Source organism: Aptenodytes forsteri, unplaced genomic scaffold (assembly GCF_000699145.1).
Source record: "Aptenodytes forsteri isolate BGI_AS27 unplaced genomic scaffold, ASM69914v1 Scaffold217, whole genome shotgun sequence".
Lineage (NCBI taxonomy): Eukaryota > Metazoa > Chordata > Aves > Sphenisciformes > Spheniscidae > Aptenodytes > Aptenodytes forsteri.
This window is the reverse complement of record NW_008796222.1, coordinates 7,765,825-7,789,084: the sequence shown is the minus strand read 5'-3', so window position 1 is coordinate 7,789,084 and position 23,260 is coordinate 7,765,825. Positions and strand designations below refer to the sequence as shown.

The following is a 23,260-nucleotide window of genomic DNA, read 5'->3' as shown; positions in this document are numbered from 1 at the left end:
AAATGAAAGAAAAATGCTTGTCATACAAGGTAAATGAAACTTCAAGCAATATTCAAGTCTATTCAGCACAAGTAGCCAAGTCGCTTTCCCTTTCCGTGCAACTGAATTTTCAGATTCCCAGATCTTAAAAACATGCTGCCACTGATTGGATTTGATAAACATTGTGAGCCAATTAGGTATTCACTTTTGAAAATAAACATAATGTAAAACATTTCTATTGCTTTTACATATTTTGTGTTAAATTTAACCAAGGCATCAACTTTGTGGCAGTGGCTTTAAGTCTGTATTCTAAATTAAATTAATACCCCATTGACCAACGTTAAAGAATAACTTTATTAACATGCTAGAAAAGTAATGAAGCTTCCAGAGGCTTGCTATGATGTTCTGTTTGCAACCTCTGGAATTATTGGTTTTATTTACTAACTGTGTATTCCCAATTTTTTACTTCAAAAAACATAGTAAAATTGAGGGGAAGAACGGATGAACCGGCTTATTTCAACAGGACCATTTTAGCTTTAGCAAAGCCAAGACCATATAGACGATAATAAACAAGTGAAACAGAGCTAAGCATTCCAAAAGAAAATACAGTGGTGACTCATGAAACAGTATTCAATCTAATAGTTTGTCTGCCCTCTATGTTACCTAATGTGCTGAAATTGGTTTGAAAATTGGCTGATGAGAAACTATGTACATTTTCTAAATCCTCCACCATAAACAAAGTAAACATAATGCATGGCAACATAGAGCAAACTCATTTAGTTTGTTCCATGAAAACCTCTAGAATTTACCCAGCAGTTAAATAAGCATTCAAAAAGATCCTAATTTTAGCCTGCTTCCAAGGAAATCAAGCTGATGCAAACATACTCTCTCTATGTTTGTGTCATCCCATTCCCAATTCTGAGAATTGCTGTTCAGTATGACAGAGGTTAAAATAAACAAACAAGTCAGACCTGGAAAGTTTTCATGGAAGTAAGAAGCCAGCTAAAGGAGAGATTTTATGCATGTCTGACTAAATGAAGTTACAGTGTGAGCTCTCACCTTAACTGACATGAGAGGATCCATAGACCTCAAGATACAACCCCCTCGAAAGCCTGACTTTTTGAGTTCTACTGCTTAAGGCAATGCTTGTTTCAAAGTTACGTGCATCTCCATCAAACTGAAATGCAATCATGTCAACACAGATGCCTCTCCCTGCTGAAGTAAATTGTCCGTTTGCTCCCACACTTTAGCAAAAACCCTTCTTTCTATCCAATTCCTAATCCAACCTTTGAGAATAAAACAGAATTATGTCAATGGGCCAGTAAAAAGTAAAATTACATTTTCATACTAAAGAGATGGAAGCTTGGATACACATTAAATCTGTGCCAAGGTCAAGAGGAAGATTCAGATTATATGGATTCAAGTCTCATTTTAATCATAAAATGATTTCCACCTTCTCTCTTCAGCAATCAATACCCAAACAAAGGTGACAAATATTCTTGAGTGTTAAATGCAAAGCACTTAAAAGGCTATGGAAGAATAAATCAAAATCTAAAGGTGGTATAAAAACTCAATGTGCATTGTTCGCACAATTTTCAAAACGAGGAAGCAAAGATAGACCCAACTAACCTGAGTAACATGTTTGCTGTTCCAAAAATAAATCAGCTTCATAAGCGTATACTTAGGACTCATTTCAGACACTAACATTTTAGACACTGAAAAAAATTTTGTCAAGGGTATACCACAAGTAAAATAAAATAAAATAAAAACAAAAGTGGGTAAAAGTAGTTCTACAGCAATAACTTAAAAAAAAACCAACCGCAAAAGGGGGGGGGGGGGGGGGGAATATGCCTCAACAGCCTCCCTCTAAATGACGCCAGTACACTGCCATCATCACATATCTTCTTTAGAATGTCATTAACCAAACTGTCTAATGAAAAAAAAAAAAAACATTTCCGAGTGACAAGAGGTCAACGTTTTAAGTAACAGTGAAAGGAACTTTAATACACTAACTTTTGCTAAAGGTAACTTGCTTTTAATACCTAAGCTTTGAAGCACAGAGCAAACAGATTCAGTATCATTTTCCCAGGTTCTGCTGGGGTCTGTCTTGTTCTTCTAGATCTTTCAGACCTAAATATGTCAAAATAACTCTATATGATAATAAAAAACATCAGAATTCAACTACCCTTTCAGTATATATCTGACACACCCAGTATTCACGCCACTCTGTTCACGTTAATTCTTCACACACTTTATGCTTTTGCACCCTTGCCGCCGTCTTGGAGGTCTGCTCCTACCTGTTGTCTCCTCCAATTCTCACACTTCATGGCACAGAAAACAAACCCACAAACTACCGTCAAATCCCTACAACTCTGGCAGAAAAAGCAAGTTTTGTGATGTGACAAGTGCATTCTCAGAACAGACAGCTATCAAGAAGGAATGGCGCTGCTCTCTGCAAGAAATCCAACCATCACTTTAGTGTCAAAAAGACACCATCCGTTATATTTGGATGGGATAAATCATGCCGTAAAGACTTTCTGTAACAATGGCTGACAATAAAAAATTGTAAATTTAAAAGCAATCAAAACCTATGCCAGCCCACTCCCTTCCGCCCCAACAAATCTTACATTCTTCTGCCAGCTAGCAGAATGCTGTATTGGTAAATATGCACACAACAGAGAATACTGCACAAAGAATCACCTAGTGGAGCAGGACTGAATTAAAACAAACACACACACTACTACAGAAAATTAAAAGAGAAAAATAAAACTGCTGCACTGAGAAAAGTATTTTCATGTATATAAAAATATTTGTGATCATCAATATTTGATGATTAAGAGCTAAACTGAAGCCTAGTGGAAGAAAGAATTATAACTGATTACACCATATTCGAGGAAGACTTTAAAACTCAGATCTATTAGAAAACATTCGTGTGATTAAACAAACATGCAGGTTTATGGCACAAATCAGTATGCAACACCCTCACAATTTCATTTAGCATATAAAAACATTATTCAAAATGTCATTAGCTGAAACTAAGTATATTTATTTGTATATTGAGAAAGTCAGCTAGTGTTACAAAATTCACATGTAGGAAGAGTATTTTCTCCTTTCCATTATTTGATGATTATTTTTAGGTACACACGACTATGCTTATAATCTCTATCCTACATTTTTAAAAAGAAGAATATATACATAACAAGTATTTCATATAATACAAAGCCAGTCTGTCCATATATTTTTATTATCATCAACAACAATTTCAAGATTAATTTTACTCCAAGTTTCTCAGTGGTATTTGCTGCTAAGCAGTTAGTTGTTAGAGATCACTGGAATCTAATAATAAGAGAGAAACGTTCAACCAAACCTAAATAATACCCAGATCGTGGTTTAACTGGTCTTGGATAGTGAATGTATCATCACATTCAGTATTATCAAATCATAGTTAATAATTTATTTAATCACTTATTAAGGAACCAACAATGTTTTTTAAAAAAACAATGTTTTTTATGGCTAAAAAAAAAAATTCACACATTTTTTTTTGGTAAAAAAGTAAGTTTTTTTGATGATAAAAATGTCACTGTTTTTCAGAATGAGATTAAAAAAAATTCAGAAGCTTCTGATTTAAGTTACAACATAGATTTCCAGAAAAGGGGACCTTAAGGCTTTGAAGTTACACACACATATTAAATGAGTCTGAGAATTAACTCTGTACCATAGCTAGAAAAGTAGATACCCTATCAATTTAGAATATTAAAATGTTACAAAAATGTTGCTTAGAATCAAAAATCCTATTGAAAAATATGGAGACTATGGAATTGAAGACATTGAATGCGTGCTTATCTGCAGTACTAAAAACAAAAACGTGTGCTTTAGAAAATATCTCCAGTACTAAAAAGCTGATGCTGTAAAAGTATAGGTGAGTAACCGGGAACAAAAGAAAAGCTCTAAGTATTATAACTTCTGCAATGGCTAAAAGTAACTACACTGACAACAAATAGAATTCACCTCCAGAGCCGATCTCATTTGCATCAAACTTTTCTTAAAGTCCAATTAAGTAATCATCATGCATTTAACGTATTTAATATAAATTTGAATAATGCCTTAAAGCGCATGAGCTTTACATAGGAAGTTCTGGACAGCAGTATACAACTTAAGTAAAATAAGAACATACATGAAAGTTGAATAGGAAAATAAGTTATTCCTTACTGATAAACCGGCAAAAAATTATGCATTTAAAAAAACCTTTTTTCTTTTTTAAGGTCAAAAACGAACATAGCAGAAAAATACACATATCAGTTGGAGGAACTGCACTTTTTCTTGGAAAGATTTCATCCATGCATACTTTGTAAGACTATGAAGTTCTAACTGTGTACTGGAAAAGGTAACTTAAAAATAGTATCAGTTCCACTCACGGACTTAAGATAACTCAGCTACGTGTTAACTGAATTACATTTTTTTTTATTTCAACATAAATTAATCAAGGCAGGAAACCTGGATACAATTTGGATTAAAAGCATCCAAGACCTTAGGAGGAGACATAGAAAAAGGAATGTCCCTCACAAGAGAAGGAACAGGAGATGGTTCTGTGGCTACGAACATCTGAAGCTGAAAGTTTCAGACAATTGCAATATAAAGGTGTGAGACTGAAGCAAGTTACCAGGAGTTAAGAAAGGATGTGGCTTATAATGTGGTATGAGATACTCAATGGCATCTGTGGACATACCCATTTTTAACCTTGCGTCAGATGCTCCTTTTACACTGAGGTACAAGCTAAGGAATCTTGCATTTACTTCATAGTATGAGCATATATATAAGCAGTGATGACGGTGTAGACAATACACTATAAATTAACATATGTGGCACATCCAACAGCCTAAGAACTTTACCAGTTGACAGAGACTAATAGCCAAGAAAAATGATAAGGAAATCATTTGTGGATTCCACTAAGAATTTTGGTAATTAAAGCAAACAAGAGTTATAAATCAATTGGTCAAAAGAATTGCTGTATTCTTAGACATTTTTTATTGTAATCTCATGAATGGCTTTGCACCGTTTTGTATAACAACTTCAGAGGTGATGAAGGAAAAATCTTTGATAGGCTTAGTTATTAAACAGGAATATGTTTGTAGGCAAGGACAACATAATAAGCCTTCACCAATACCTGTCAAAAGTAGTTCAAATTAGCATAGCTTTCTTCATCCCTTGGTAATGGCATCAACAGAAGTTACAGCAAATTATAAAGTATGCTGCTATCTATACTCAAATTACAGATTTGACCAGTCTAAATCCTTGGGAATTAAATGCAAAGTAAAAAAAAGTTCTTACTCACCATAAAAGAACTTTTTAATAAGCTTAATTGGCACCATCACTTTTCCTCATTAGAACAGGACAATTTTTTTTCAACATTACAAAATGAACAAAATAAGATAGCATCTAATATAGTTTTATTCATCTCTTGCCAAATGTTTCCCGTACAGAAGCCGAAAATTTAATGATTTTAATTAATCTGATGTTTGTAAGTGATGAGTGTTTACTCTTCTCATTGAAGCCAATAGGAGTTATTAAGGCTGGGCAGCTTTGAACAGAAGGACGATTCCCATACTTACAGACAAATTTCAGTAACTCACTCTAAGCTTCCTACATTTGAAACCATTGGTCTCTGGGAATCTACATCATTCTAGTGACAGCACATCTACAATTCCCAAACTTAAATCCTTCTAAACTGATACCCACAATGAAGAGACTTATTTTGTTTTTACGTAGTGCTGGGGGAGCACATGGTGCTAAGCAATAACAAAATGTGCCAGTCCCCTACTACTATCTCTACCCCAAAGAGCTGAAAGGGCACAAGCTGTAAAGCACAGGAAATGCAAAACACAACACAACACAGACAGAATGACAAGTGGTTGTTATTACTGAAATGCGTTACAAAGTAAGTGGATTTTCAGGAGTTTTTTGAAGGAGGATAGTGAAGGATCTTTACGTACGTTAATTGGGAGACTGTTCCATGTGTAGGAGGCAGCGTGGAAAAAGACACAAAGTTGGGAGTGAGCAAAAGAGACAAAAGGGGAATTAAGAGCGATGCTTGGGAAGTGCTGACGGTAAAGCAAATGAGGAACAAGGTTAAGCCAGAACCAAGAGTGCCTTGAACATGGCTAACTTTATGCAAGGGAGGAAAAAGAATTCCTGGCAAAGGCTTAAGAAGCAAGGAAACATGGGCAATTATACAGGAAAGGAGAAATGATTCGTGTAGCATGTCCCATAGAAAAAAAAGCGAGAGAGTTAGGAAGTGGGAGACCAGTTCACATCAAATAACTAGTGTAACAAACATTTTGGTCTCAAATAATAGAAAAGAATTAACTTCACTGAGATTATGACCAATACCCAGCCAGATGTCCGGAGTGGTAAGAACATTAGACTGCAGTGATTCTTTATCTAAAGCTGTCAAATCATGTGGAAAATCACCATGTAGTGTAAAAACCACATGCCCAAAATAAATTCAAATGGAAAAGGTTAGAAAAAAGATGTTTTAAACATGCCATTCAATGTAGCAGTAAAATGTGTTTGTTGTGGTTGTTCTACAAAATGAGTAAACTCAATTGATGCACAAATAAATTCTGTCCATACAGGGTTTTAGCTGCTGCATTCCTATTCATCATCACTGTCACCAGTTGAGAGAAATACACAAACTCTCAGTGTACACTGAACTTTGATGAAGAAAACTTAAAATACAAAGCTGCTACCCCACAAGAGAAATCAAATTAAATATTTTTTAAGCATATGAAGGGGAATGAATTACCATGACTTTACTTGTTCTGAGCCAGAAATATCTTTTTGTATGGTCTAAGTTTACTTTCCTTCCAGATTATAATTTTGTGTCTTGAGAGCCAAGTTTCATCCCTGGAAACTTTCAAGGTCAGGTTGGACGGGGCTCCCACAGCAGGGGGATTGGACTAGATGACCTTTAGAGGTCCTTTCCAACCCAAACTATTCTATGATTCTATGAAGTACAAAAAAAATTGAGCAAGTTGTCACTAACATTAGTAATAGCAACTTCTATATTACTGAAGCCTTAAAAAGTAATATTGGAATTAATATTACCACTTCCTTTCCTTGCCAGTATTTTCAAAGGAATTACAAACATATTGATTACTCTAAGTGTTTGATATCTTTTGGGTTTAAACACAAATCCAGGTCCAAGCAACTCACATCTTATCAATAGGTGTGGAGCTTGAATACTTGTATCTGAGTTCAACTCATGATGTCATTGATGTCCACCTCTACAATAATTAAATCAAATCATATCATATTTTGCTGGAAACTTAAAAACAGACATCTAAGTCTCTACTCCTCTTCCACATAGTGACAGTCCATCAGTAGGTCCAATTCGCAGTGCTTACTTTTTTTTTCTAATTTTCTTTCCACTCATACTGTTACAAATTCACTGTTTAGAATTAGATGATTGAATGTTGGTCACTTCCACTATATCTCAGTGAGAGGACTCAGTAAAGCAATCCCTCTCCTTTTTTGGGGGGTGTGTGTGTGTAAAACTGCAGGAAAAAGAAAATAGTAAATACATTTCCAAACTCTATTTTAGAAGATCTCAATTTCTTTAACTCCAGTTAAAGCTTGTAGGAAAATTCTTTTAGCTTCAAAATGAAATCTGACTTTAAAAAATTCTACATAGCCTTTTGCAGGTTTTAAGGTGTACAAAGAACAGGATGTTAGTTAGACCCTTAATTTAGGGTCAAGAAGGTCAAGAAGGGTTAAGATCAAGAAATTTATGCATCTCTGCACTATATGAAGGCACGCCACACACACTTCAGTTTGAACAAGCTCATATTACACTACCTCAAACACTCAGGAAAATCTGTACTTACCCACAAATCGTGTTCAGCATAATCAAACAGCAGCCAAACCTTTCTGTCACTGTGAGAAAGGAAAACCTTCTGCAATGCAATCACGTTAGGGTGCTTCAACTCTCGTAAAAGCTGCAGAGAAACAGAGAAGCTCTTGTTACTTCTGTGCTTGTTAAGAAAAGCAAACACAACAACAAAAAAAATCAAAACGGGTCTTAGCAAATAGCAAACAAGTAACCCTAAAACAGGCACTAGAAGAAGAGACGCCACTGATTCAACACGTTATCTTCAAAATGCTAAAATCGGGATATACACAGCCTCCGTGGCATGGGATGCTGTTCTGCAAGCACAGCTGACCACCACTAGCTACCTTTCTCTCTGTCCCACACAGCACACAGCTGCCCACCCTACCTATTTATCCCACTCACCTTAAGCTTCTATCTTAAAGGATGTTATCGCACACAAACGTAACTGTTCTCTTATCAAAGGTGAACATCAGGATTTAAGGATGCCAGAACGAGGCTTGTGCAGCTGGTCCAATTCTTTGTGTGGACAACACAGTCCTTGATCACCACACAATTATTGCATTACCAGTAATCTTCTTTCGCACTGGATTCCTGCCTCACTTGCCTGGAAGTCCACGGGGTTGTTGTTCTCAGAACATAAGGGTGTTTTCAAAGAAAAGTTTATCAAAACCATTTTTCTAATGGTTGTTTCAACAACTATCCTGCAATCCAGAAATAAACCCAAGCTTATTTACTGCTTGCCAGAAAGAAAACTAGGTCTCATGACTAATTAGACAGCACATGAAAGCAGGCACCGCTGCTGAAGTCACCCTTTTGCCAGATTAAATCTGTCCTCAGGAGGAGTTGGGAAGTGGTACTCCCAAAAACATAATTTCCAAGGGATCACTTTTTTTTTTCCTCCATACTGCAGTCACAAGAATGACTGATCACTTCTGTTTTACCCGAAAATTGCTTGCATCTGCAACACTAGTATATAAATTTCCAAGAATCAATTTATAATGGCAAAATAGTAAATGGAGTAGGTTCCAAGGCACATTTGAGAGAAATGAATCTTCCCTATTTTCACCTTACAGAAAAAGACTCGAGATGTTTATTTTAGGGGGAAAAAAGAATAAGGAAAAGGATTAATTTTAAATTATATTATCCTTTGGCTATACAGATATCTGTATAGACAAGAAATCTTCTAAAGAATATTGCAACTGATCAAATCTACTCCAGTCTTCCAGCAAATGAAATTATTTAAATGCTTTTTCTACCATGCAGGAAGTGTTTTCTTCTTTTTGTTTCTTCCTCTCCCTAACACTAAGCATTTCTAGCTGTAAAAGAAAGAAATTCCTCCCTAATGAACTGATCAATAGTCATGCCCAGGTATCACTTACAAGACACAGTAAAAATCATTTTGTCACTTAACACATAGTTTATAATTCTGCAAGTTGTTACTAACGAAACCCTAGAGATTAAAATAATCTCTTCAACATGCATCAAGAGATGTTGCTGTATACCTTGTCTTTATTAATATTAAAACCTATTTTCCAGTAGGCATCTGATGTGATGCCTCTGCCTTTTTTCTTTTCTTTTTTAATAAAGAGTTCTTTTCATTTTAGGATAATTTTTAAACTAGGGGGAGAAAAAAACATTATAGTAGGCACATAATTTTTTTTAATTGCTATTAGATTTTTCTTAAAGATACTGTTGGCAGCAATAGCAATATAAAATAATTCCAAACAAGTTAATAGAAATATTATGTAGAGCATAAGAATAGAAAGAATGCCTGAAGTGTTGTGCCTTAACAGAAAGGTGCTATACGAAAACGAGACAGGAACGTGGATATTCTGCAGCTCTCAAACACCACTGCTCATGCCAGTCCACACAGAGAAACTGTACGTAGCAGTGGTCACCATCCACCAGAACAGCCTGATTAATAAATGAAACCAGAAACCTCTCCTTTTCACGCAAGTCATGAAAAAGGATACTTTTAATATGAAAGAAAGTGGTAAATTTCTTATCCAAAACAACGACATACGCTCATTTACAATAAGTTATTTCTAATGCATTGTTCTCCTCTCTTGAGGCAACTTAGATGACACAACAAGCATCCATATCCAAACCCAGCATTTTTCACAGGACAGAATCACACTGTTGCTGGTATAATCTTAAACACTGGTTTTTGTTTAAAAAAAAAAAAAAGGCAAGAACATGAGGAAGAAACCATTATGTTAGCTTTATACTACACGTGTTGAGTTTCTAACAGAGAATGGCTGTATCTGACCCGAAGCTGAAGAATAGAGCACTCTAAGGCCAACAGTCTCTGCAAAAAATTTCTGAGGCTGTATTTTTCAGCTCCTGGGTGACTGTTACAGTTGCAGCCATAAGCCATGGCAAGAGCTCCCATCAAACTGACAAAGTCTGTTTACGCCGGTTACAGACGCGCTCTCTACCCGCCTGCTTCTCAAGTCTGTTCTGCTCGGAAAACCTAGCCATTTTTCTAAACCACGTTGTAAATGAACATGTTAAAAGCAACAAAGTTATTTTTAAAGTTGCAAACTAGACTGAGAACCTGTCAAATTATCTTGTTCCATCCAACAGCGTGTAACAGAAAATACTGGTAAGTTATTATTAAGAATATTTAAATAAGCTTTTGTGTTATCTATTCTGTGCTCCAACAGATGAACACATTTCTTAATTAAGGAGGAAGACAACTCAATTTTTTTGTTATTCTCATTTGTCTATCTTAAGTGAACGCTTTGCAGTTACCATGGATAGTCATTTTACAACTGCTTTTGTAGTTTTAGCAAATAACAGATCTTTATACCTTCTTCTTCTATGGAGCCACAACCCTAACATAGCAGCAGGCCAGAAGGAATTTCATGTAGAATAGAAAGCTTCAAGTGGAAAGAAGTGGCACACATCCAAACCAGCACGGTTTTGAAGGCTTTGTCGCATTCCGGCCATCAAGACTACCGGTGCCGCAGCAGCGGGTGCTTCAGCAGCGGGTGCTTCAGCAGCGGGAGCCAGACCAAGGAAATGTTAGCTCTCAAGTCCAACGCACTGGGTCAAGAACAGGAGCTCTGCTCTAGCTACACTGGGCTTGCAACAGTGCTAGACAACAATTAGACAAGATCAAAAACTATAGCTTAGGGTACAAGTGACTAGCTTGAGTCATGAACAGAAATGTTGGTCAGATTTATGTCTAAAAATAATCTCCTCTAGAGGCGGACTACAGCAGAAGAGTGGGTGACCACAGGGACCAAACCGATGTTTGCTCACAGGTGCAAAAAGAGCAGAGATAAGGAGAATCATTCAAAAAGCACTGGAAAGACGTGATCAGAAAGGAACATAGGGCAGAACCAAATACACAGCTATTGAAATCAAGATACAGCAAATTTCAGACAAGTGTTTCAAAGACAAGTATTGATCTAAGATTTAGCTAAAAAGAAATCAGAGACTTCGGAAACAGTATTTTCATTAAAGCAGACAGGTGGAAGCCAATAATGTGAAAACACGGGAACATATTTAAAGCTACTTGCACCACAGTTACATCAACTACCTACCCTAACAACTTTTATGTTTGACTAGAATCTTGTCAATATTTAACTTCTACACCAACCACCTAACTGTATTGTCATTAATTTTTGTCTAAATAGCTTCAAAATTATGTATTGCTTTAAAGGATGCCAAGGATAGCACCTAGTTCTTCAGCTAACCCTAATCTTGAAAACAAAGACCTAACTCACCTCATGTTAGATTTACCACTTTTGCTTTTCTGCCAGCTTCTGCTGCGAAGGGCTGGGCGTTCCTATTGCCTTTGTGCAGGCTGACTTCAAATTCTTTGAGTAAGGGAGCAGAACAACTCCTTTTTAAATATGTTGTCTAAATAGGAGATATAGGGCAGAAGGGGAAAAAAAAAAGAGAGCGAGTCCTAAGACTACATTTAGGTAAGACTTTAGCCTAGTCTAATGGCTTACCTTGCAGTTTTGCCTTTCCACTACTCACTTTATTAACTGTCACGTGCCACATACGTCTAACAGTTAAGTCATGCACCTTTTTCTGAAATGGCTGTATGTCTGTTCATCACCATAAACACGCTTCACAAATGTGCATTTTAGCCATACCCAGAATCCCAAGGACAACTTCAAAGACACGGTAAATCATTGCCTACAGCTTTTCTGCACCACAGATTGCCATATAAACTTTAAACATACAAAATAGATGAATGAAACATAATACCAATACTATTTTTCTTAGGTCTTGTGCAGAAGTAAATCAGTTTGGAGACTTGGTTAATTCACGTCTAAAGCTAGAAGAAGAAATTAATATATAGTCCTAGTAACTGGAAGATTCCAGTGTACCTGACAACCTTTTATTGCAAGATAACAACCTGAACGTAAAAAGGATCTGCAACTACCAGAAATTATTACTAAGTGAACACAGCATCATATTTTAATAGTACTTTAGCTTATTGTTCCTCTAAAATTTAAGTTCCATCATACCCAACTTGCAGTAAAATGCTAACAAAAACCTGTCTCTCAGATGAGTTACAGTACATTTCTTTCTTGGTAACAGCATACAAAGCAGTTTAGGCAGAAAGTCATTGAAAAGGACATCATTCTGAACTGTCAACATCTGTGCAACTTTGACTCTCCTATACAATGGCTTTCTTGTCTTTCTTGTAAACAGATTTTTTTTAATTCTTCTTCTGGTCAAGAGAATTGTACAAGCATCTTTGCTCATCACAGTTCTTAGCTGATACCACGGTTTCAGATTTTAAAATGCTGCATTTGGATAGCCCAAATAGCATGAAACAGCCTGTAGGATTCCAGGCAGCTCCACAGTATATGCAGAATTGCTAGTAATTTCTTCTGCTGTCTGACGAGTAAGTTCTCTCACGAGGGACACTGAGCATTTCACTCACAAGTGAATGTCTCTTATAGCAGGGGAGGGGTGGAGGTCATGATGGGAAAGTTTCTGATGCCTGAGAAAAAGTTAAGTTGGCAACAGAATTGGTATAGAAGCTTGGAAGCATTGGAAATGTAAAGTGTCTGCAGTCAAGCTGAGTTAAGACTTCGCATGGAAAGTCAAAATAAACAGAAAAGATTGTCTAGCCAGAGAAGGAGCACAAGAGAGTGTGCAAGCACAAGAATAAGAAAGTAAAAGTGGGATATCATATAGTTTAAAGACAAAAATATAGATCTAAAATATTTTACCTCAGGTCATGCTATGATACTGACCATGGGCAGAAAGAACACACACATAAAGGAAATGCCTCACATTTAAGAAAGTGAAAATTAGCACAAGTCAGATACAAGCAGAACTCAGAGGCGGCATCATATGATTAGCAAATACAGGACATACCTTTATAAAGGGGACAGGGAAAGGAGATAAGGCATTTGCAGACCTGTTAATCCAAGAACAGTATCATGCAAAGCATGCAAAAAACATTTTGAAACCATGAGTATAAAGAAAAATGCATTAAAAAACTACCCTGATTTTCTTCTCTGAAAACTGATTTTCTACATAAGCAGATGATCTGTGTTCAAATTTCAACTTTATAAGAGCGTTAAGTACTTCATCCGATGGGAAAGATGAGTGGAAGAAGTTTGAGGTGAGCAAGAAACTACCTAAAAAGGCAGCTGCTGATGGAAAGCATTTCAAGGTAAAGTAGTTCTATATATTAACTATTTGGAGAGTTACCAAAGAATAGGTATTGTAATTATTAATAAAACCCATCTTAGCATCAAAATCATGAGTGTGAATGAAATTATCTGATTAAATAAAGGTGGCGTTCTCAATGAAGAAAAGAAGTGTGATGATACATCACCTTTTATGATACTTATTCTATGACTGAATAAACAAAGGGTAACAGAAGTGGGATGAAATAAACAGCACAAAAGCTGAATCCATGAACTTAGAAACTAACCAAGAATTTCTACTACCAACTGAGAAGTGCAAGTGACAAAAAGATAGAACTGGATTACTATAAAACAACAAAGAAAATTAGGAGGGTAAATCTGATACCAGATATACCCAGTTGAGGCATTTACAGGAGCCAAAGGGTAGTATTGATATCAATACATAAAAGGCTTCTGTGATATATTTTCAAAATACTATACATGATTTTCTTTACCTGTGCTCAAACACCTCCCCCTCCACACACACACAGAAAGATTAACTCACCCTGACAGAGGCAAAGGATGATCAAAGGAGCAATCTATCCCTCAACAGGGAAGAAAAAGCTTGCTCAATTACTGTAACTAATCAAATATTGAAAGGAAATAAGATTGAGATCCACTAAAATATAAAGGTGTGAGCACCAAAGATGAAAGACAGAATTATGCTAAATGGCAATCATGGTTCAAAACCAAATAGATAAAACTGATAACAGATATATTTACGCTGCAAGATGGCATCTCGTGAACAGGAAGGTTCAGGAATAGCTTTCAGTAGCAGGGAAAACAGCATCTCTCATCTGCAGCTTGATCATCATTGGAAAAAAAATTACTTGATGAATTCGATATAACAGTCAGCCACTAGATTCAGTGATGTAATGTCTATGTAGTATGTGCTTTTATAGAAGTCTTCATGAAAGGTGAGTTTGGTGAGGTTTTATTGATCATCTCCAACAGATGAAAAAGATCATGTGTACTGATTGATAGCCAGCTCCTACAGTAACTTGGTTTAAACTCTTTGAACTTAGCCTACAAATTGTCTGTCACCATATACTGCAAGTAACTTTTACGTGAAGTAGACTAGCAATGAGGAAGTCTCTTGCTCTTTTGAGGTATAGAAAGTTCTGCCTTTTTCCCCCCAAAGAAAAAGACAACTTCTGTGAGACAGAAGGAGACTTATGCTGTTACTAATGTAAACAACATGATCAATTACGAAGACGTTTAGCACATTTAAAAATAATCAGACAGTACATTCCTCAAGGAAATAAAACTCTTGCACAGAAACACTTTTTCACCACAAGATGAATAATGCTTTCTAGCTACCACCTACAAAAGCAGGGCGAGGACAGACACTTTCAACTCGCTGTGAAGGAAACCTAAGAAAAATTAGAGAAAACAGGAAGACAAACACTGCTCTCACTACACACTGATAAATCTTGCAGTAAACATGTATTTCTGTGTCAGCGATGACAAAACCCATAATCATCTTCAGAAATTTATTCTGAGGCCAATCTCATCCTATCTTTCACGTAGTTTACTCCAGTCTTTTGATCTACGTAGTTAAACTGATCCGGAACAACCTTGGTAGTTTCTTTGATGGAAATGCACTCTAATGCATTTAACCATTTTCAAGGTTAAATGCATGCAACCAAAACCTTTAACTGGCAGAGATGTGGATCAGAAGAAGTCATAGGAAAGGCCAAAGCACAAGCCTGATTGCTCATAAAAGCAATTGTACGGTGTAGAATTTTAAAGCTGCCTCTTTTGTGATGAATATATTCAAAGCCTCTAGGGTCACTGAAGTTGGTTTTAAATTGAAACCGGGGTTTTCAAAGGAACGTAAAGATCATCATTTTACTCCTTCAGAAGCTCTTTAAATATTTCAACTTATTTAGATGTTATTAATCAAGACTAAATCCTCTCCTCTGTGTTATTAGTGTTATCCTTTCCACATAGACCGTCTGATGCCTATTATCATATTGAGCTCATGCTGCAGCTTTTCCCTCAGGGAGGTATATATGGGCCTCTCAAAATAGAAAATAAAAAGAGGCAGCTATTAATTTTATTAAACTTGTAAGAACAATCCTTTGCTAACTGTGCTACAGGTCTCAAAGTTATCAGGAAGAAGAAAAGAGAGGGAAACTGAAACAGCATACCACATAAGCTACTCAAAATTCATCTTTGTTTAGTGATCCATCTCGAATTTGGGATTTCCCAATTTGGATTCCCTTTTCTAGTTGGAGAAATTCCACTTACAGAGTTACTGCGTAACTGAAGTAAAAAAAAAAGTCTTTATCTAGTAATAGCTTCAAACTGAGCAGGTATGGAGGGTTCGTTTATCAGTCCTTCCAGCTGTAAACTGTCTGTGGCTGGCACATGTATAAGAGGTCTCAAAAAGATGTAGGCAGCATAAAAATGGACGTGGATACATATGTAGCAAAAAGAAACTGTCCAAAGAACCCAAGAAGAAAGGTAAAAGCTTAAGCTCTGCTTCAGAGAGGATATGTTCTTTGAATACTGGTCTGGTCAAGCCCTGTCCTTGGACAGCCTTTGGCATGCAAAACCAAGTAAGGGAGGCAGGCTGAAATGCCCAAAATTAACAACTGCCATTCTTGCATGAACTGCCAGGAGCGCTGCCTCAGTCTACAAGGCCCGCTCCAAATTAAAATTAACAAGCTAAAATATTTTAAAGCATGAGTCCAAGCAGACTGTCGTATTCCCTCTAATTATCCTATACAAGCACCCAATTTTCATCAGTTTTATCCCAAGCAGTCCTTCATATTGAAACATCCCTCCAAGTCTGCTCTACACATCCTTCAAACCTTTTCCTTTCTTCACACTTCCATCTCTCTAAAGCATACAGCCCCCAAACTGTAAGGGCTCCAAACCCCCACAAGAGAAAGATAAAGTACGTTTTAAAAAATAAGTTTTTAAAAAGACGCTGAACAGAATCTAGCCAGTAAATTGCCAAATGTCAGGACAGGAAGAGGACAAAAACCTGCCCCACCCTCCTCCTATGACAAGGATTAAGAAAGTATTTATTCTATAAATATTTTCATTTCCGGAGCTGAAAATGGTCTGGCATTGCTAAATAACATTATTATTCTGAAACAAAAGCTTGGCAAAATACTTTTCATAAGTATTACATTTTAACTAAAATAAAGGAATAGAAACTAGGATAACCGCATTTTTAATTCTTGAGGTTCCCAGCAAAAAAAAACTTAAGTAACTTCAGCATTTTTCTTGAAGAACATAGGCAGAAATACAAGTGTAATGATTCTTTCCATTTCTTAGTTACCAATATGGTATACCATGGCATAGGCTTTTAAATAGAAAGAAAGAACTATTGTAAAATTACTTCCAAAACAAGAAAATTGTTAAGTTTTAATACAACTATATAAGGAAACGCTGACGTTAAGATCATACAATGTCAACTTAGCTCCAGTGCACACAGTAAATATATCATTTATTTTCATATCTTTTGTATAAAATACATCTGAATTATTGAATTTCTGCATCTTCCTAAAGGAAACCTTGTTTCCTTTAGGACAATCAAATTCTATGCTCTCTTCTGTTAAGGCAGCTCTGTAGTCAAATTTGGTCAGTCTGACAGATTTAACAATAACCATTTTCCTCCCAATTGAAAGGTATAGAGAAGTTTAAGCTCTGTCTCTCTCAACAGAGATTTTTCTCCTTATTTGTCCTACAATAAAGTAAAAGAACATTCATCCACTCAGATAACACCAACAACTAAATTTAAAACATCTCTAGAAAGTAACCTGCTAAAAAGCAATATGGAATGTTCGTCATTTTTGAAGATTTTAAGATACCCTGAATTCACTTTTCAGTTGACTAGAAAAGGAATTTCTGCTGTTACTGAGAAGATAAAGGAATGTCACTTTCAATTTCCCATCAAACTAACAAAGACTCTTAAACCGAAAGCTATATTAGAACAGTCTTTACAATGGGGCAGGGGACGACGACACACCACTTCGCTAATATATCTTTAAATATATCTTAAAAATTCAGAAGTCACATAATTCCACAAACCTACACATTCAGTCTGGGTTTTCAAACTGCAACTAGTTTTCCCTTGCAATGCTTATTCTAACATTTCTGCACTTTTCTGATTTCCTGGCAACCAGTTACCACCTTGCTCTTCTTGCACTGTATCTCACAGACAATAAACAGTGACGGCAACTGATGTTTTCCAAAACCCTTGTAGAAGGGCAAACAACAAGACTAGGCATCAATTCTCATCAATCGTCCATTTTTCAAAGTAGGTTTTCCTCTCAAAAAGACTTCAGAAAGATAAATGTTATATGAACCAGAGTAAGAGGAATAGTGTTTTAGCAAAGGAATGGCCAAAAAGTGTGTTTTTCGAACCTCAACATAATTAATTATGGCACCATAGTGATGCATCTCTCAAGAGATAATAAATTTTTAACATGCAAAAGATTGGGCAGTGATTGCAATGCTACCCCCAAAAGAATTCCCATAGAAAATATTTTTACAACCTATTTCTCCCTTTATTCCTAAAGTTTACTTATTATCTCCTCTACCTAACTGACTTCTTGATTAATGTTCTTATTATTAAATCAAATTTTCATTTTTGTGATACTCTTCCATTTTCCACAGTTTATACATTACCAACTACACAACACAAATTATAATACAAGTTATCTGACAATTACCATGAAAATAAAATCTAGATCTTGCAAAAACTTCCATCCAACAACTTCTCGTACCTTACTAGTGATAATGAGCAGGCTCCCAACTTGGTAAATACATCTACTGCACTCAGAGAAAAGTGCAACTCTGTGCCTCTGCTTTTCATCCTGAAGTTCGCCACCATATGATATGAAAATTTCCTGGGTTTGCTTCTATATAGACCCAGAGCACATCAAGCGTGACAATGCTGAGCTGTTCGACACCCCTCTTGCACCTATGCCCAAGATCCAAAATCTCTGCCAAAACCACCTGTAAAATTCAATCTGTGAGGGGTTCTCTCAGATGATATGTGATATGTAATAGATTCGGGTCTGTAACAAACTGGCTGGGAGACTGCCAGCATCTCCTCTTAACCTGACAGCTCAATAACCAAAGCACTCCCACCAAGTGGCAAATCTGGCTTCAGTCTTCGCTGCTGCTCTGACCTGATGAATGGAAGGGGCACAGTGCCTGAAAGGACACAGCTCAAGCACATAAGACTTCATGACAATATTCCAAGTAAATAGAGGTGACTCCCCGCAGCTTAAAGGAAGGTATCCCAGCCCTGGAAAGAACCAAGAAATGTTGCATACATCATGTAACTTAAATCCTACACAGCTTCTCAAGTGTGCGTGCTGAATGTTACAAATCCAACTCCAGAATTTAACTCTACCCCTGCTTTGGAAAGGAGTCGGTATATTATTCAAGGTCGAAGAATACGCTGCTGCTAGTACTGTCACATCCAAGACCTCAACTTGCATACAATTATTTTTCAGGTACAAAAATACACAGGAATATAAATCAAGTGTTATAATTAGGCAGCAGTCTAACAATAATTTAGAATCTCCAATAGCATATTAAAAAGGTACTCATCCCATAATATAAAGTATTAATCCAACACTCTCCTGCGATTCAAAACTGTTTGAAAAAAAATCTCTGATGGCTTAACTTTGCATCTACTGGTTTCATGATAGATCAGGTATCAGCTATCCTGCAGTCAGCATAAAGCCAATGCTCTGAGAAACGGAAAAGAAATTTGATTTAATGTGCCTATGCCCCAGTCTGTATCAAACACTGATGGCTGATTCACCAACACAACAGCAACCTCCCCTCAGGACACAATTCTGTTAGGTCCTGTTTCCATGATGCTTAATCATGGAAATAGTGGATTTTTCAGGAAGGAATAATATAATCTTGAACATTGCACTAAGTTTTCAGTGACATTAATACGTGGCAGAAATTGTATGTATTCTCGTATTTCAGGATCAAAAGAAAAAGTTACCTTCTTACAGTTAAAGAGCGAGAAAAAGAAGAAAAAAACCACACTAACGATTATTCTTCATATGTACTCATTCTGCTTACTCCAGACTGGGAGGCAGGAGTTTAGATATATAATTTATAGTTCAAGTCTTCTTTACATGGAAAATTAAATCAAATCAGAGGTGTGAATTCAAAACACATTAAGCACATTAAACCTCTGTTCCTTATGGGAATCAAGTTAAAGCTGCTTTAGTTCTGAATGACAGCATCCATTAAAGTTTGATATACTTCAGTTGATCTGCTTTAATGTCTCACCTCCAGTTAAACAAGCTAATAGGCAATCCTACAGTTGCAAGTATAAATTGAGTCTAATACCAGCTCCAAGTGAAAAACGTGCCTGCAGACTGGAGGAAAGAATGTATTCTTTGGTTCTTAACTTCCTTCCATTAACTTGGGTCTGTTTAAAATAGCAAAAGTTTTGCACATAGTTTTACAATCAGGTTTCTTGTATACTGTTTCAGGATACCCTTTCAGAGCTTTTACCCAAGAATTATAGAGGTAATTAGTCTGTTGACAGTTATTTGCAACAAATTCAGCATTTCACTCTGGAAGCACAAGGCTAGATCATTCTTAGTGTTTATTAACACAATTACCCATTAAATTTGTTCTGCTTTTGCTCATAGGTTTTCACTTTTTACCCAAATTTTCTGCAATCTTTTTAGCCACACGTTAGACAAACCTCATGTGTGAAGCAAGCTAAAACAAGATGTTCATTGGCGGTCTCCCAAGTCATTAAACGCCTACCACGAGATTCCTCTCATACTCTCAGGATCAGACTGCAGCTGGATAAAAAAAAAAGTCAGTTCGTAATCTAAAGCCTGCTATTTCCTCATTCTTCAATTAAATATGAAAAATTCTTCAATGAGGCAATGAATGCAGCAAAACCAGTATTTCCCCCAATAAGGACTGATACAGTTCAGGAAGGCTCAAAAGGTGGCTTAATGTAATTCACAAAATTTAGTGAGCAAAAAGATGCAAATATAAAAAAAGGTATAGTAAATATGCTCTTATGGCAACCCATAAGGATTCAGAACAGCATCAGTTTTGTAAGAGAGGTTTTGAAACAACAGTAGGTAATAAAATGAGGAAACTAGTAACTAGTAGAAACTAGTAACTCATTAATATTTACTACCACGAGAGGTTAGGCATGTGGCGTTCTGCATTTAATCTTCCACTGAATATAATCTTTCTCTAAAGTAACTTTTACTGCAAGCAAATGGGCACTGAACTGACTTTTTGCCCAAGGCAGCAAAAGCCATGTGGCCCTGAAAACAACATACCATGAACACTCACATTAGACTTTCTTCCTGAGAACTGAGTGCAGATACTGTCCCAGATATTATGCAGAAATGAGTAACTGGAAGTCACTCTTAAGACCTACAACAGAACTCTTCCAGACCTGGTATATTTCATTAAGCATGCAATTAGTGGTAGCAAACATTTTTATAATCCTAACCAAAATGACAAAGTTCATTTATGTGCATCTTCCTTCTAGAATAACAACTTCAGACTGCCTGGAGAAAAAGAAATACATCTGTCAGAAGTTAGGAAAGTTTCTTACACAATTATGCCATCACCCACTACTAAGAGTCCCCAAGACTACAGCAAGCCTCCTGCATGTTTGTAGCTCCTAACTTTGCCAAACTAATTGTTTGGGCTGAGATTTTCCAGTTTGGGCACTAATGAACATCCGATTGTTCACATAAACCATTTAGCCATTTACAAGAACACCACTGAGTACAAAACATGTAATACATGTATGTTCCTACTCAAAGAAGTAAGAGCTGCTGTACTTGATTCAGACTCAAGAATCATTTTAAGTCTGCTTACTATCCTGCCCCTGATGTAGCTGAGGCAAACGCCAAGGAGAAGAACACGTAAAGCAGTACATAGACAAGCACAAGCCTTTCATGGTATGCGCAGTCTGCTTCCAGCAAGCCACCATATCAGGGACTTGAAAAACAGTTTAAATCAAGGCCCTTCACTGGTTTTGTGCATTTGCTCGATTAGCCCCCAACCGCATTCCTCCTCCCCAACATAGTCCTATCCCCAGTCTCTACCAGATGAGGAGCTGTGTTTCAAAATTAAGTTGTACTGGGGAGAGACTGGCTATCCTCCTTCAGTTGTCCTAGTTCTTCTGTTCCGATAAACACTGAATAGCAATTCCCTGATTAACTTTTCCAGGTAAGTCTGTGGTTTTAGACCTCCCACATCTTCCTTCAGCTTCCCCCCCTTCCAACCCACAGATTTCCCAGTCTATCTTGTCTCTCTTCATACAGAAGTAGTTTTGTATCACCAACTTTCCTGACTCCTCTTCTCTTTACTTTTTCTAGTGCTACTGTATCCTTTGAGGTGGAAAGGGATCAGGATGGCATATAGACATATATAGACATATAGACACTCAACATCTGAACGCACCATGGATTTATGAGGTTGACCGAGTCTGGTTTGTTCTTAGGTCTTGACTTCAGTAATTCACTTTAAAGTCATTCTAGTGACTTTGAATTTGCCTTTTTGACTGCTCCTTAACTTGGAGCTGTTTCCAGAAGAATAGTGATGAAAATTCAAAGATTCTCCCCCTACCCTCAACCTGCACCAGAGTAAGGCTCAGGAAGACATCGCTGTCTGTAAATAGCTAGGGTTTCTCTCCCATTTCCACTACATTAAAATTCAATGCTGATAGACACAACATAATTTTATCACACAAGCTACACAGTATTATGAGATATTTTGCACTTCTGCACAGGTTAGCAAAGAAACAAAGCCAGCCTAAGCAATTTTGTATCATCAAACTGTCATCTGATGCTTCACTTTGCTTTGGGGAAAAAAAATTTATTTGCACATACTCTGTAGAAATGGACGTACAAGACCTTTAGAGCTGTTAAGTGAGGTGCATTGGAGACAACTCCAGTACCAGAACAAAGGAGAAAGTTTCCCCCATTTTTCTCCTGCTTAATTCAGTCCCTGAGGAGAAGGCTGACTTCTTCTGGGGCAAGGGACATGAAACTCACTCCAGAAAGAGGAGAGGTAGGAAGAAGGTGAAGGAAGAATCAGTCAGGAGAACCACCCCAGGGAGAAGGAAACCAGTGTGGCAGCCAGCAGGAGGAGAGGGACACCAGCATGGCAGTCAGCAGGAGGAGAGGGACACAGGCTGCAGCTTACCAGCTGCTCTGCTCAGCAACACCAGGAGCAGGAAGAACGGCAGAGCTGGAATCAGCAGTGAGGAGACACATGAGACCTTAGAGAAGGACACAAAAAAAAAAAAGAGACTGGACCAGGGGAGAAGATACATGGGTGAAAGAAAGAAGGGATTACATCGGGGGCCCAACTTAAATGCCTCTATGCAAACACACGTAGCATGGGGAACAAACAAGAGGAGTTAGAGACGTGCGCACACCTGCAGGGCTACGAGCTTATTGGCATCATGGAGATGTGGTGGGATGGCTCCTGTGATCGAAGTGTTGGGATAGAGGGATACAGGCTCTTTAGGAAGGACAAGCAGGGGAGACAAGGAGGGGGTGTCGCCCTCCATGTCAATGACCAGCTGGAGTGCATGGAGCTCCTCCTAGGGGTGGATGAGGAGCTGACCAAGAGCTTGTAGGTCAGGATTAAAGGAAGGGCAGGGACAGGTGACATTACAGTGAGGGTCTGGTACAGGCCACCTGACCAGGAAGACCGAGCGGATGAGGCCCTCTAT

General features: G+C 37.2%; 1 protein-coding gene across 1 annotated transcript in view; it reads right to left on the bottom strand.

Moving 5' to 3' along the window:
• CDK19 (cyclin dependent kinase 19) overlaps positions 1-23,260 on the bottom strand; it is a 121,722-nt gene that overhangs the window by 78,884 nt on the left and 19,578 nt on the right. Inside the window, exon 3 of the mRNA XM_009289198.1 lies at positions 7,863-7,973. Within this exon, the coding sequence (XP_009287473.1) occupies positions 7,863-7,973 (111 nt within the window). The remainder of the gene's footprint in view (positions 1-7,862; positions 7,974-23,260) is intronic.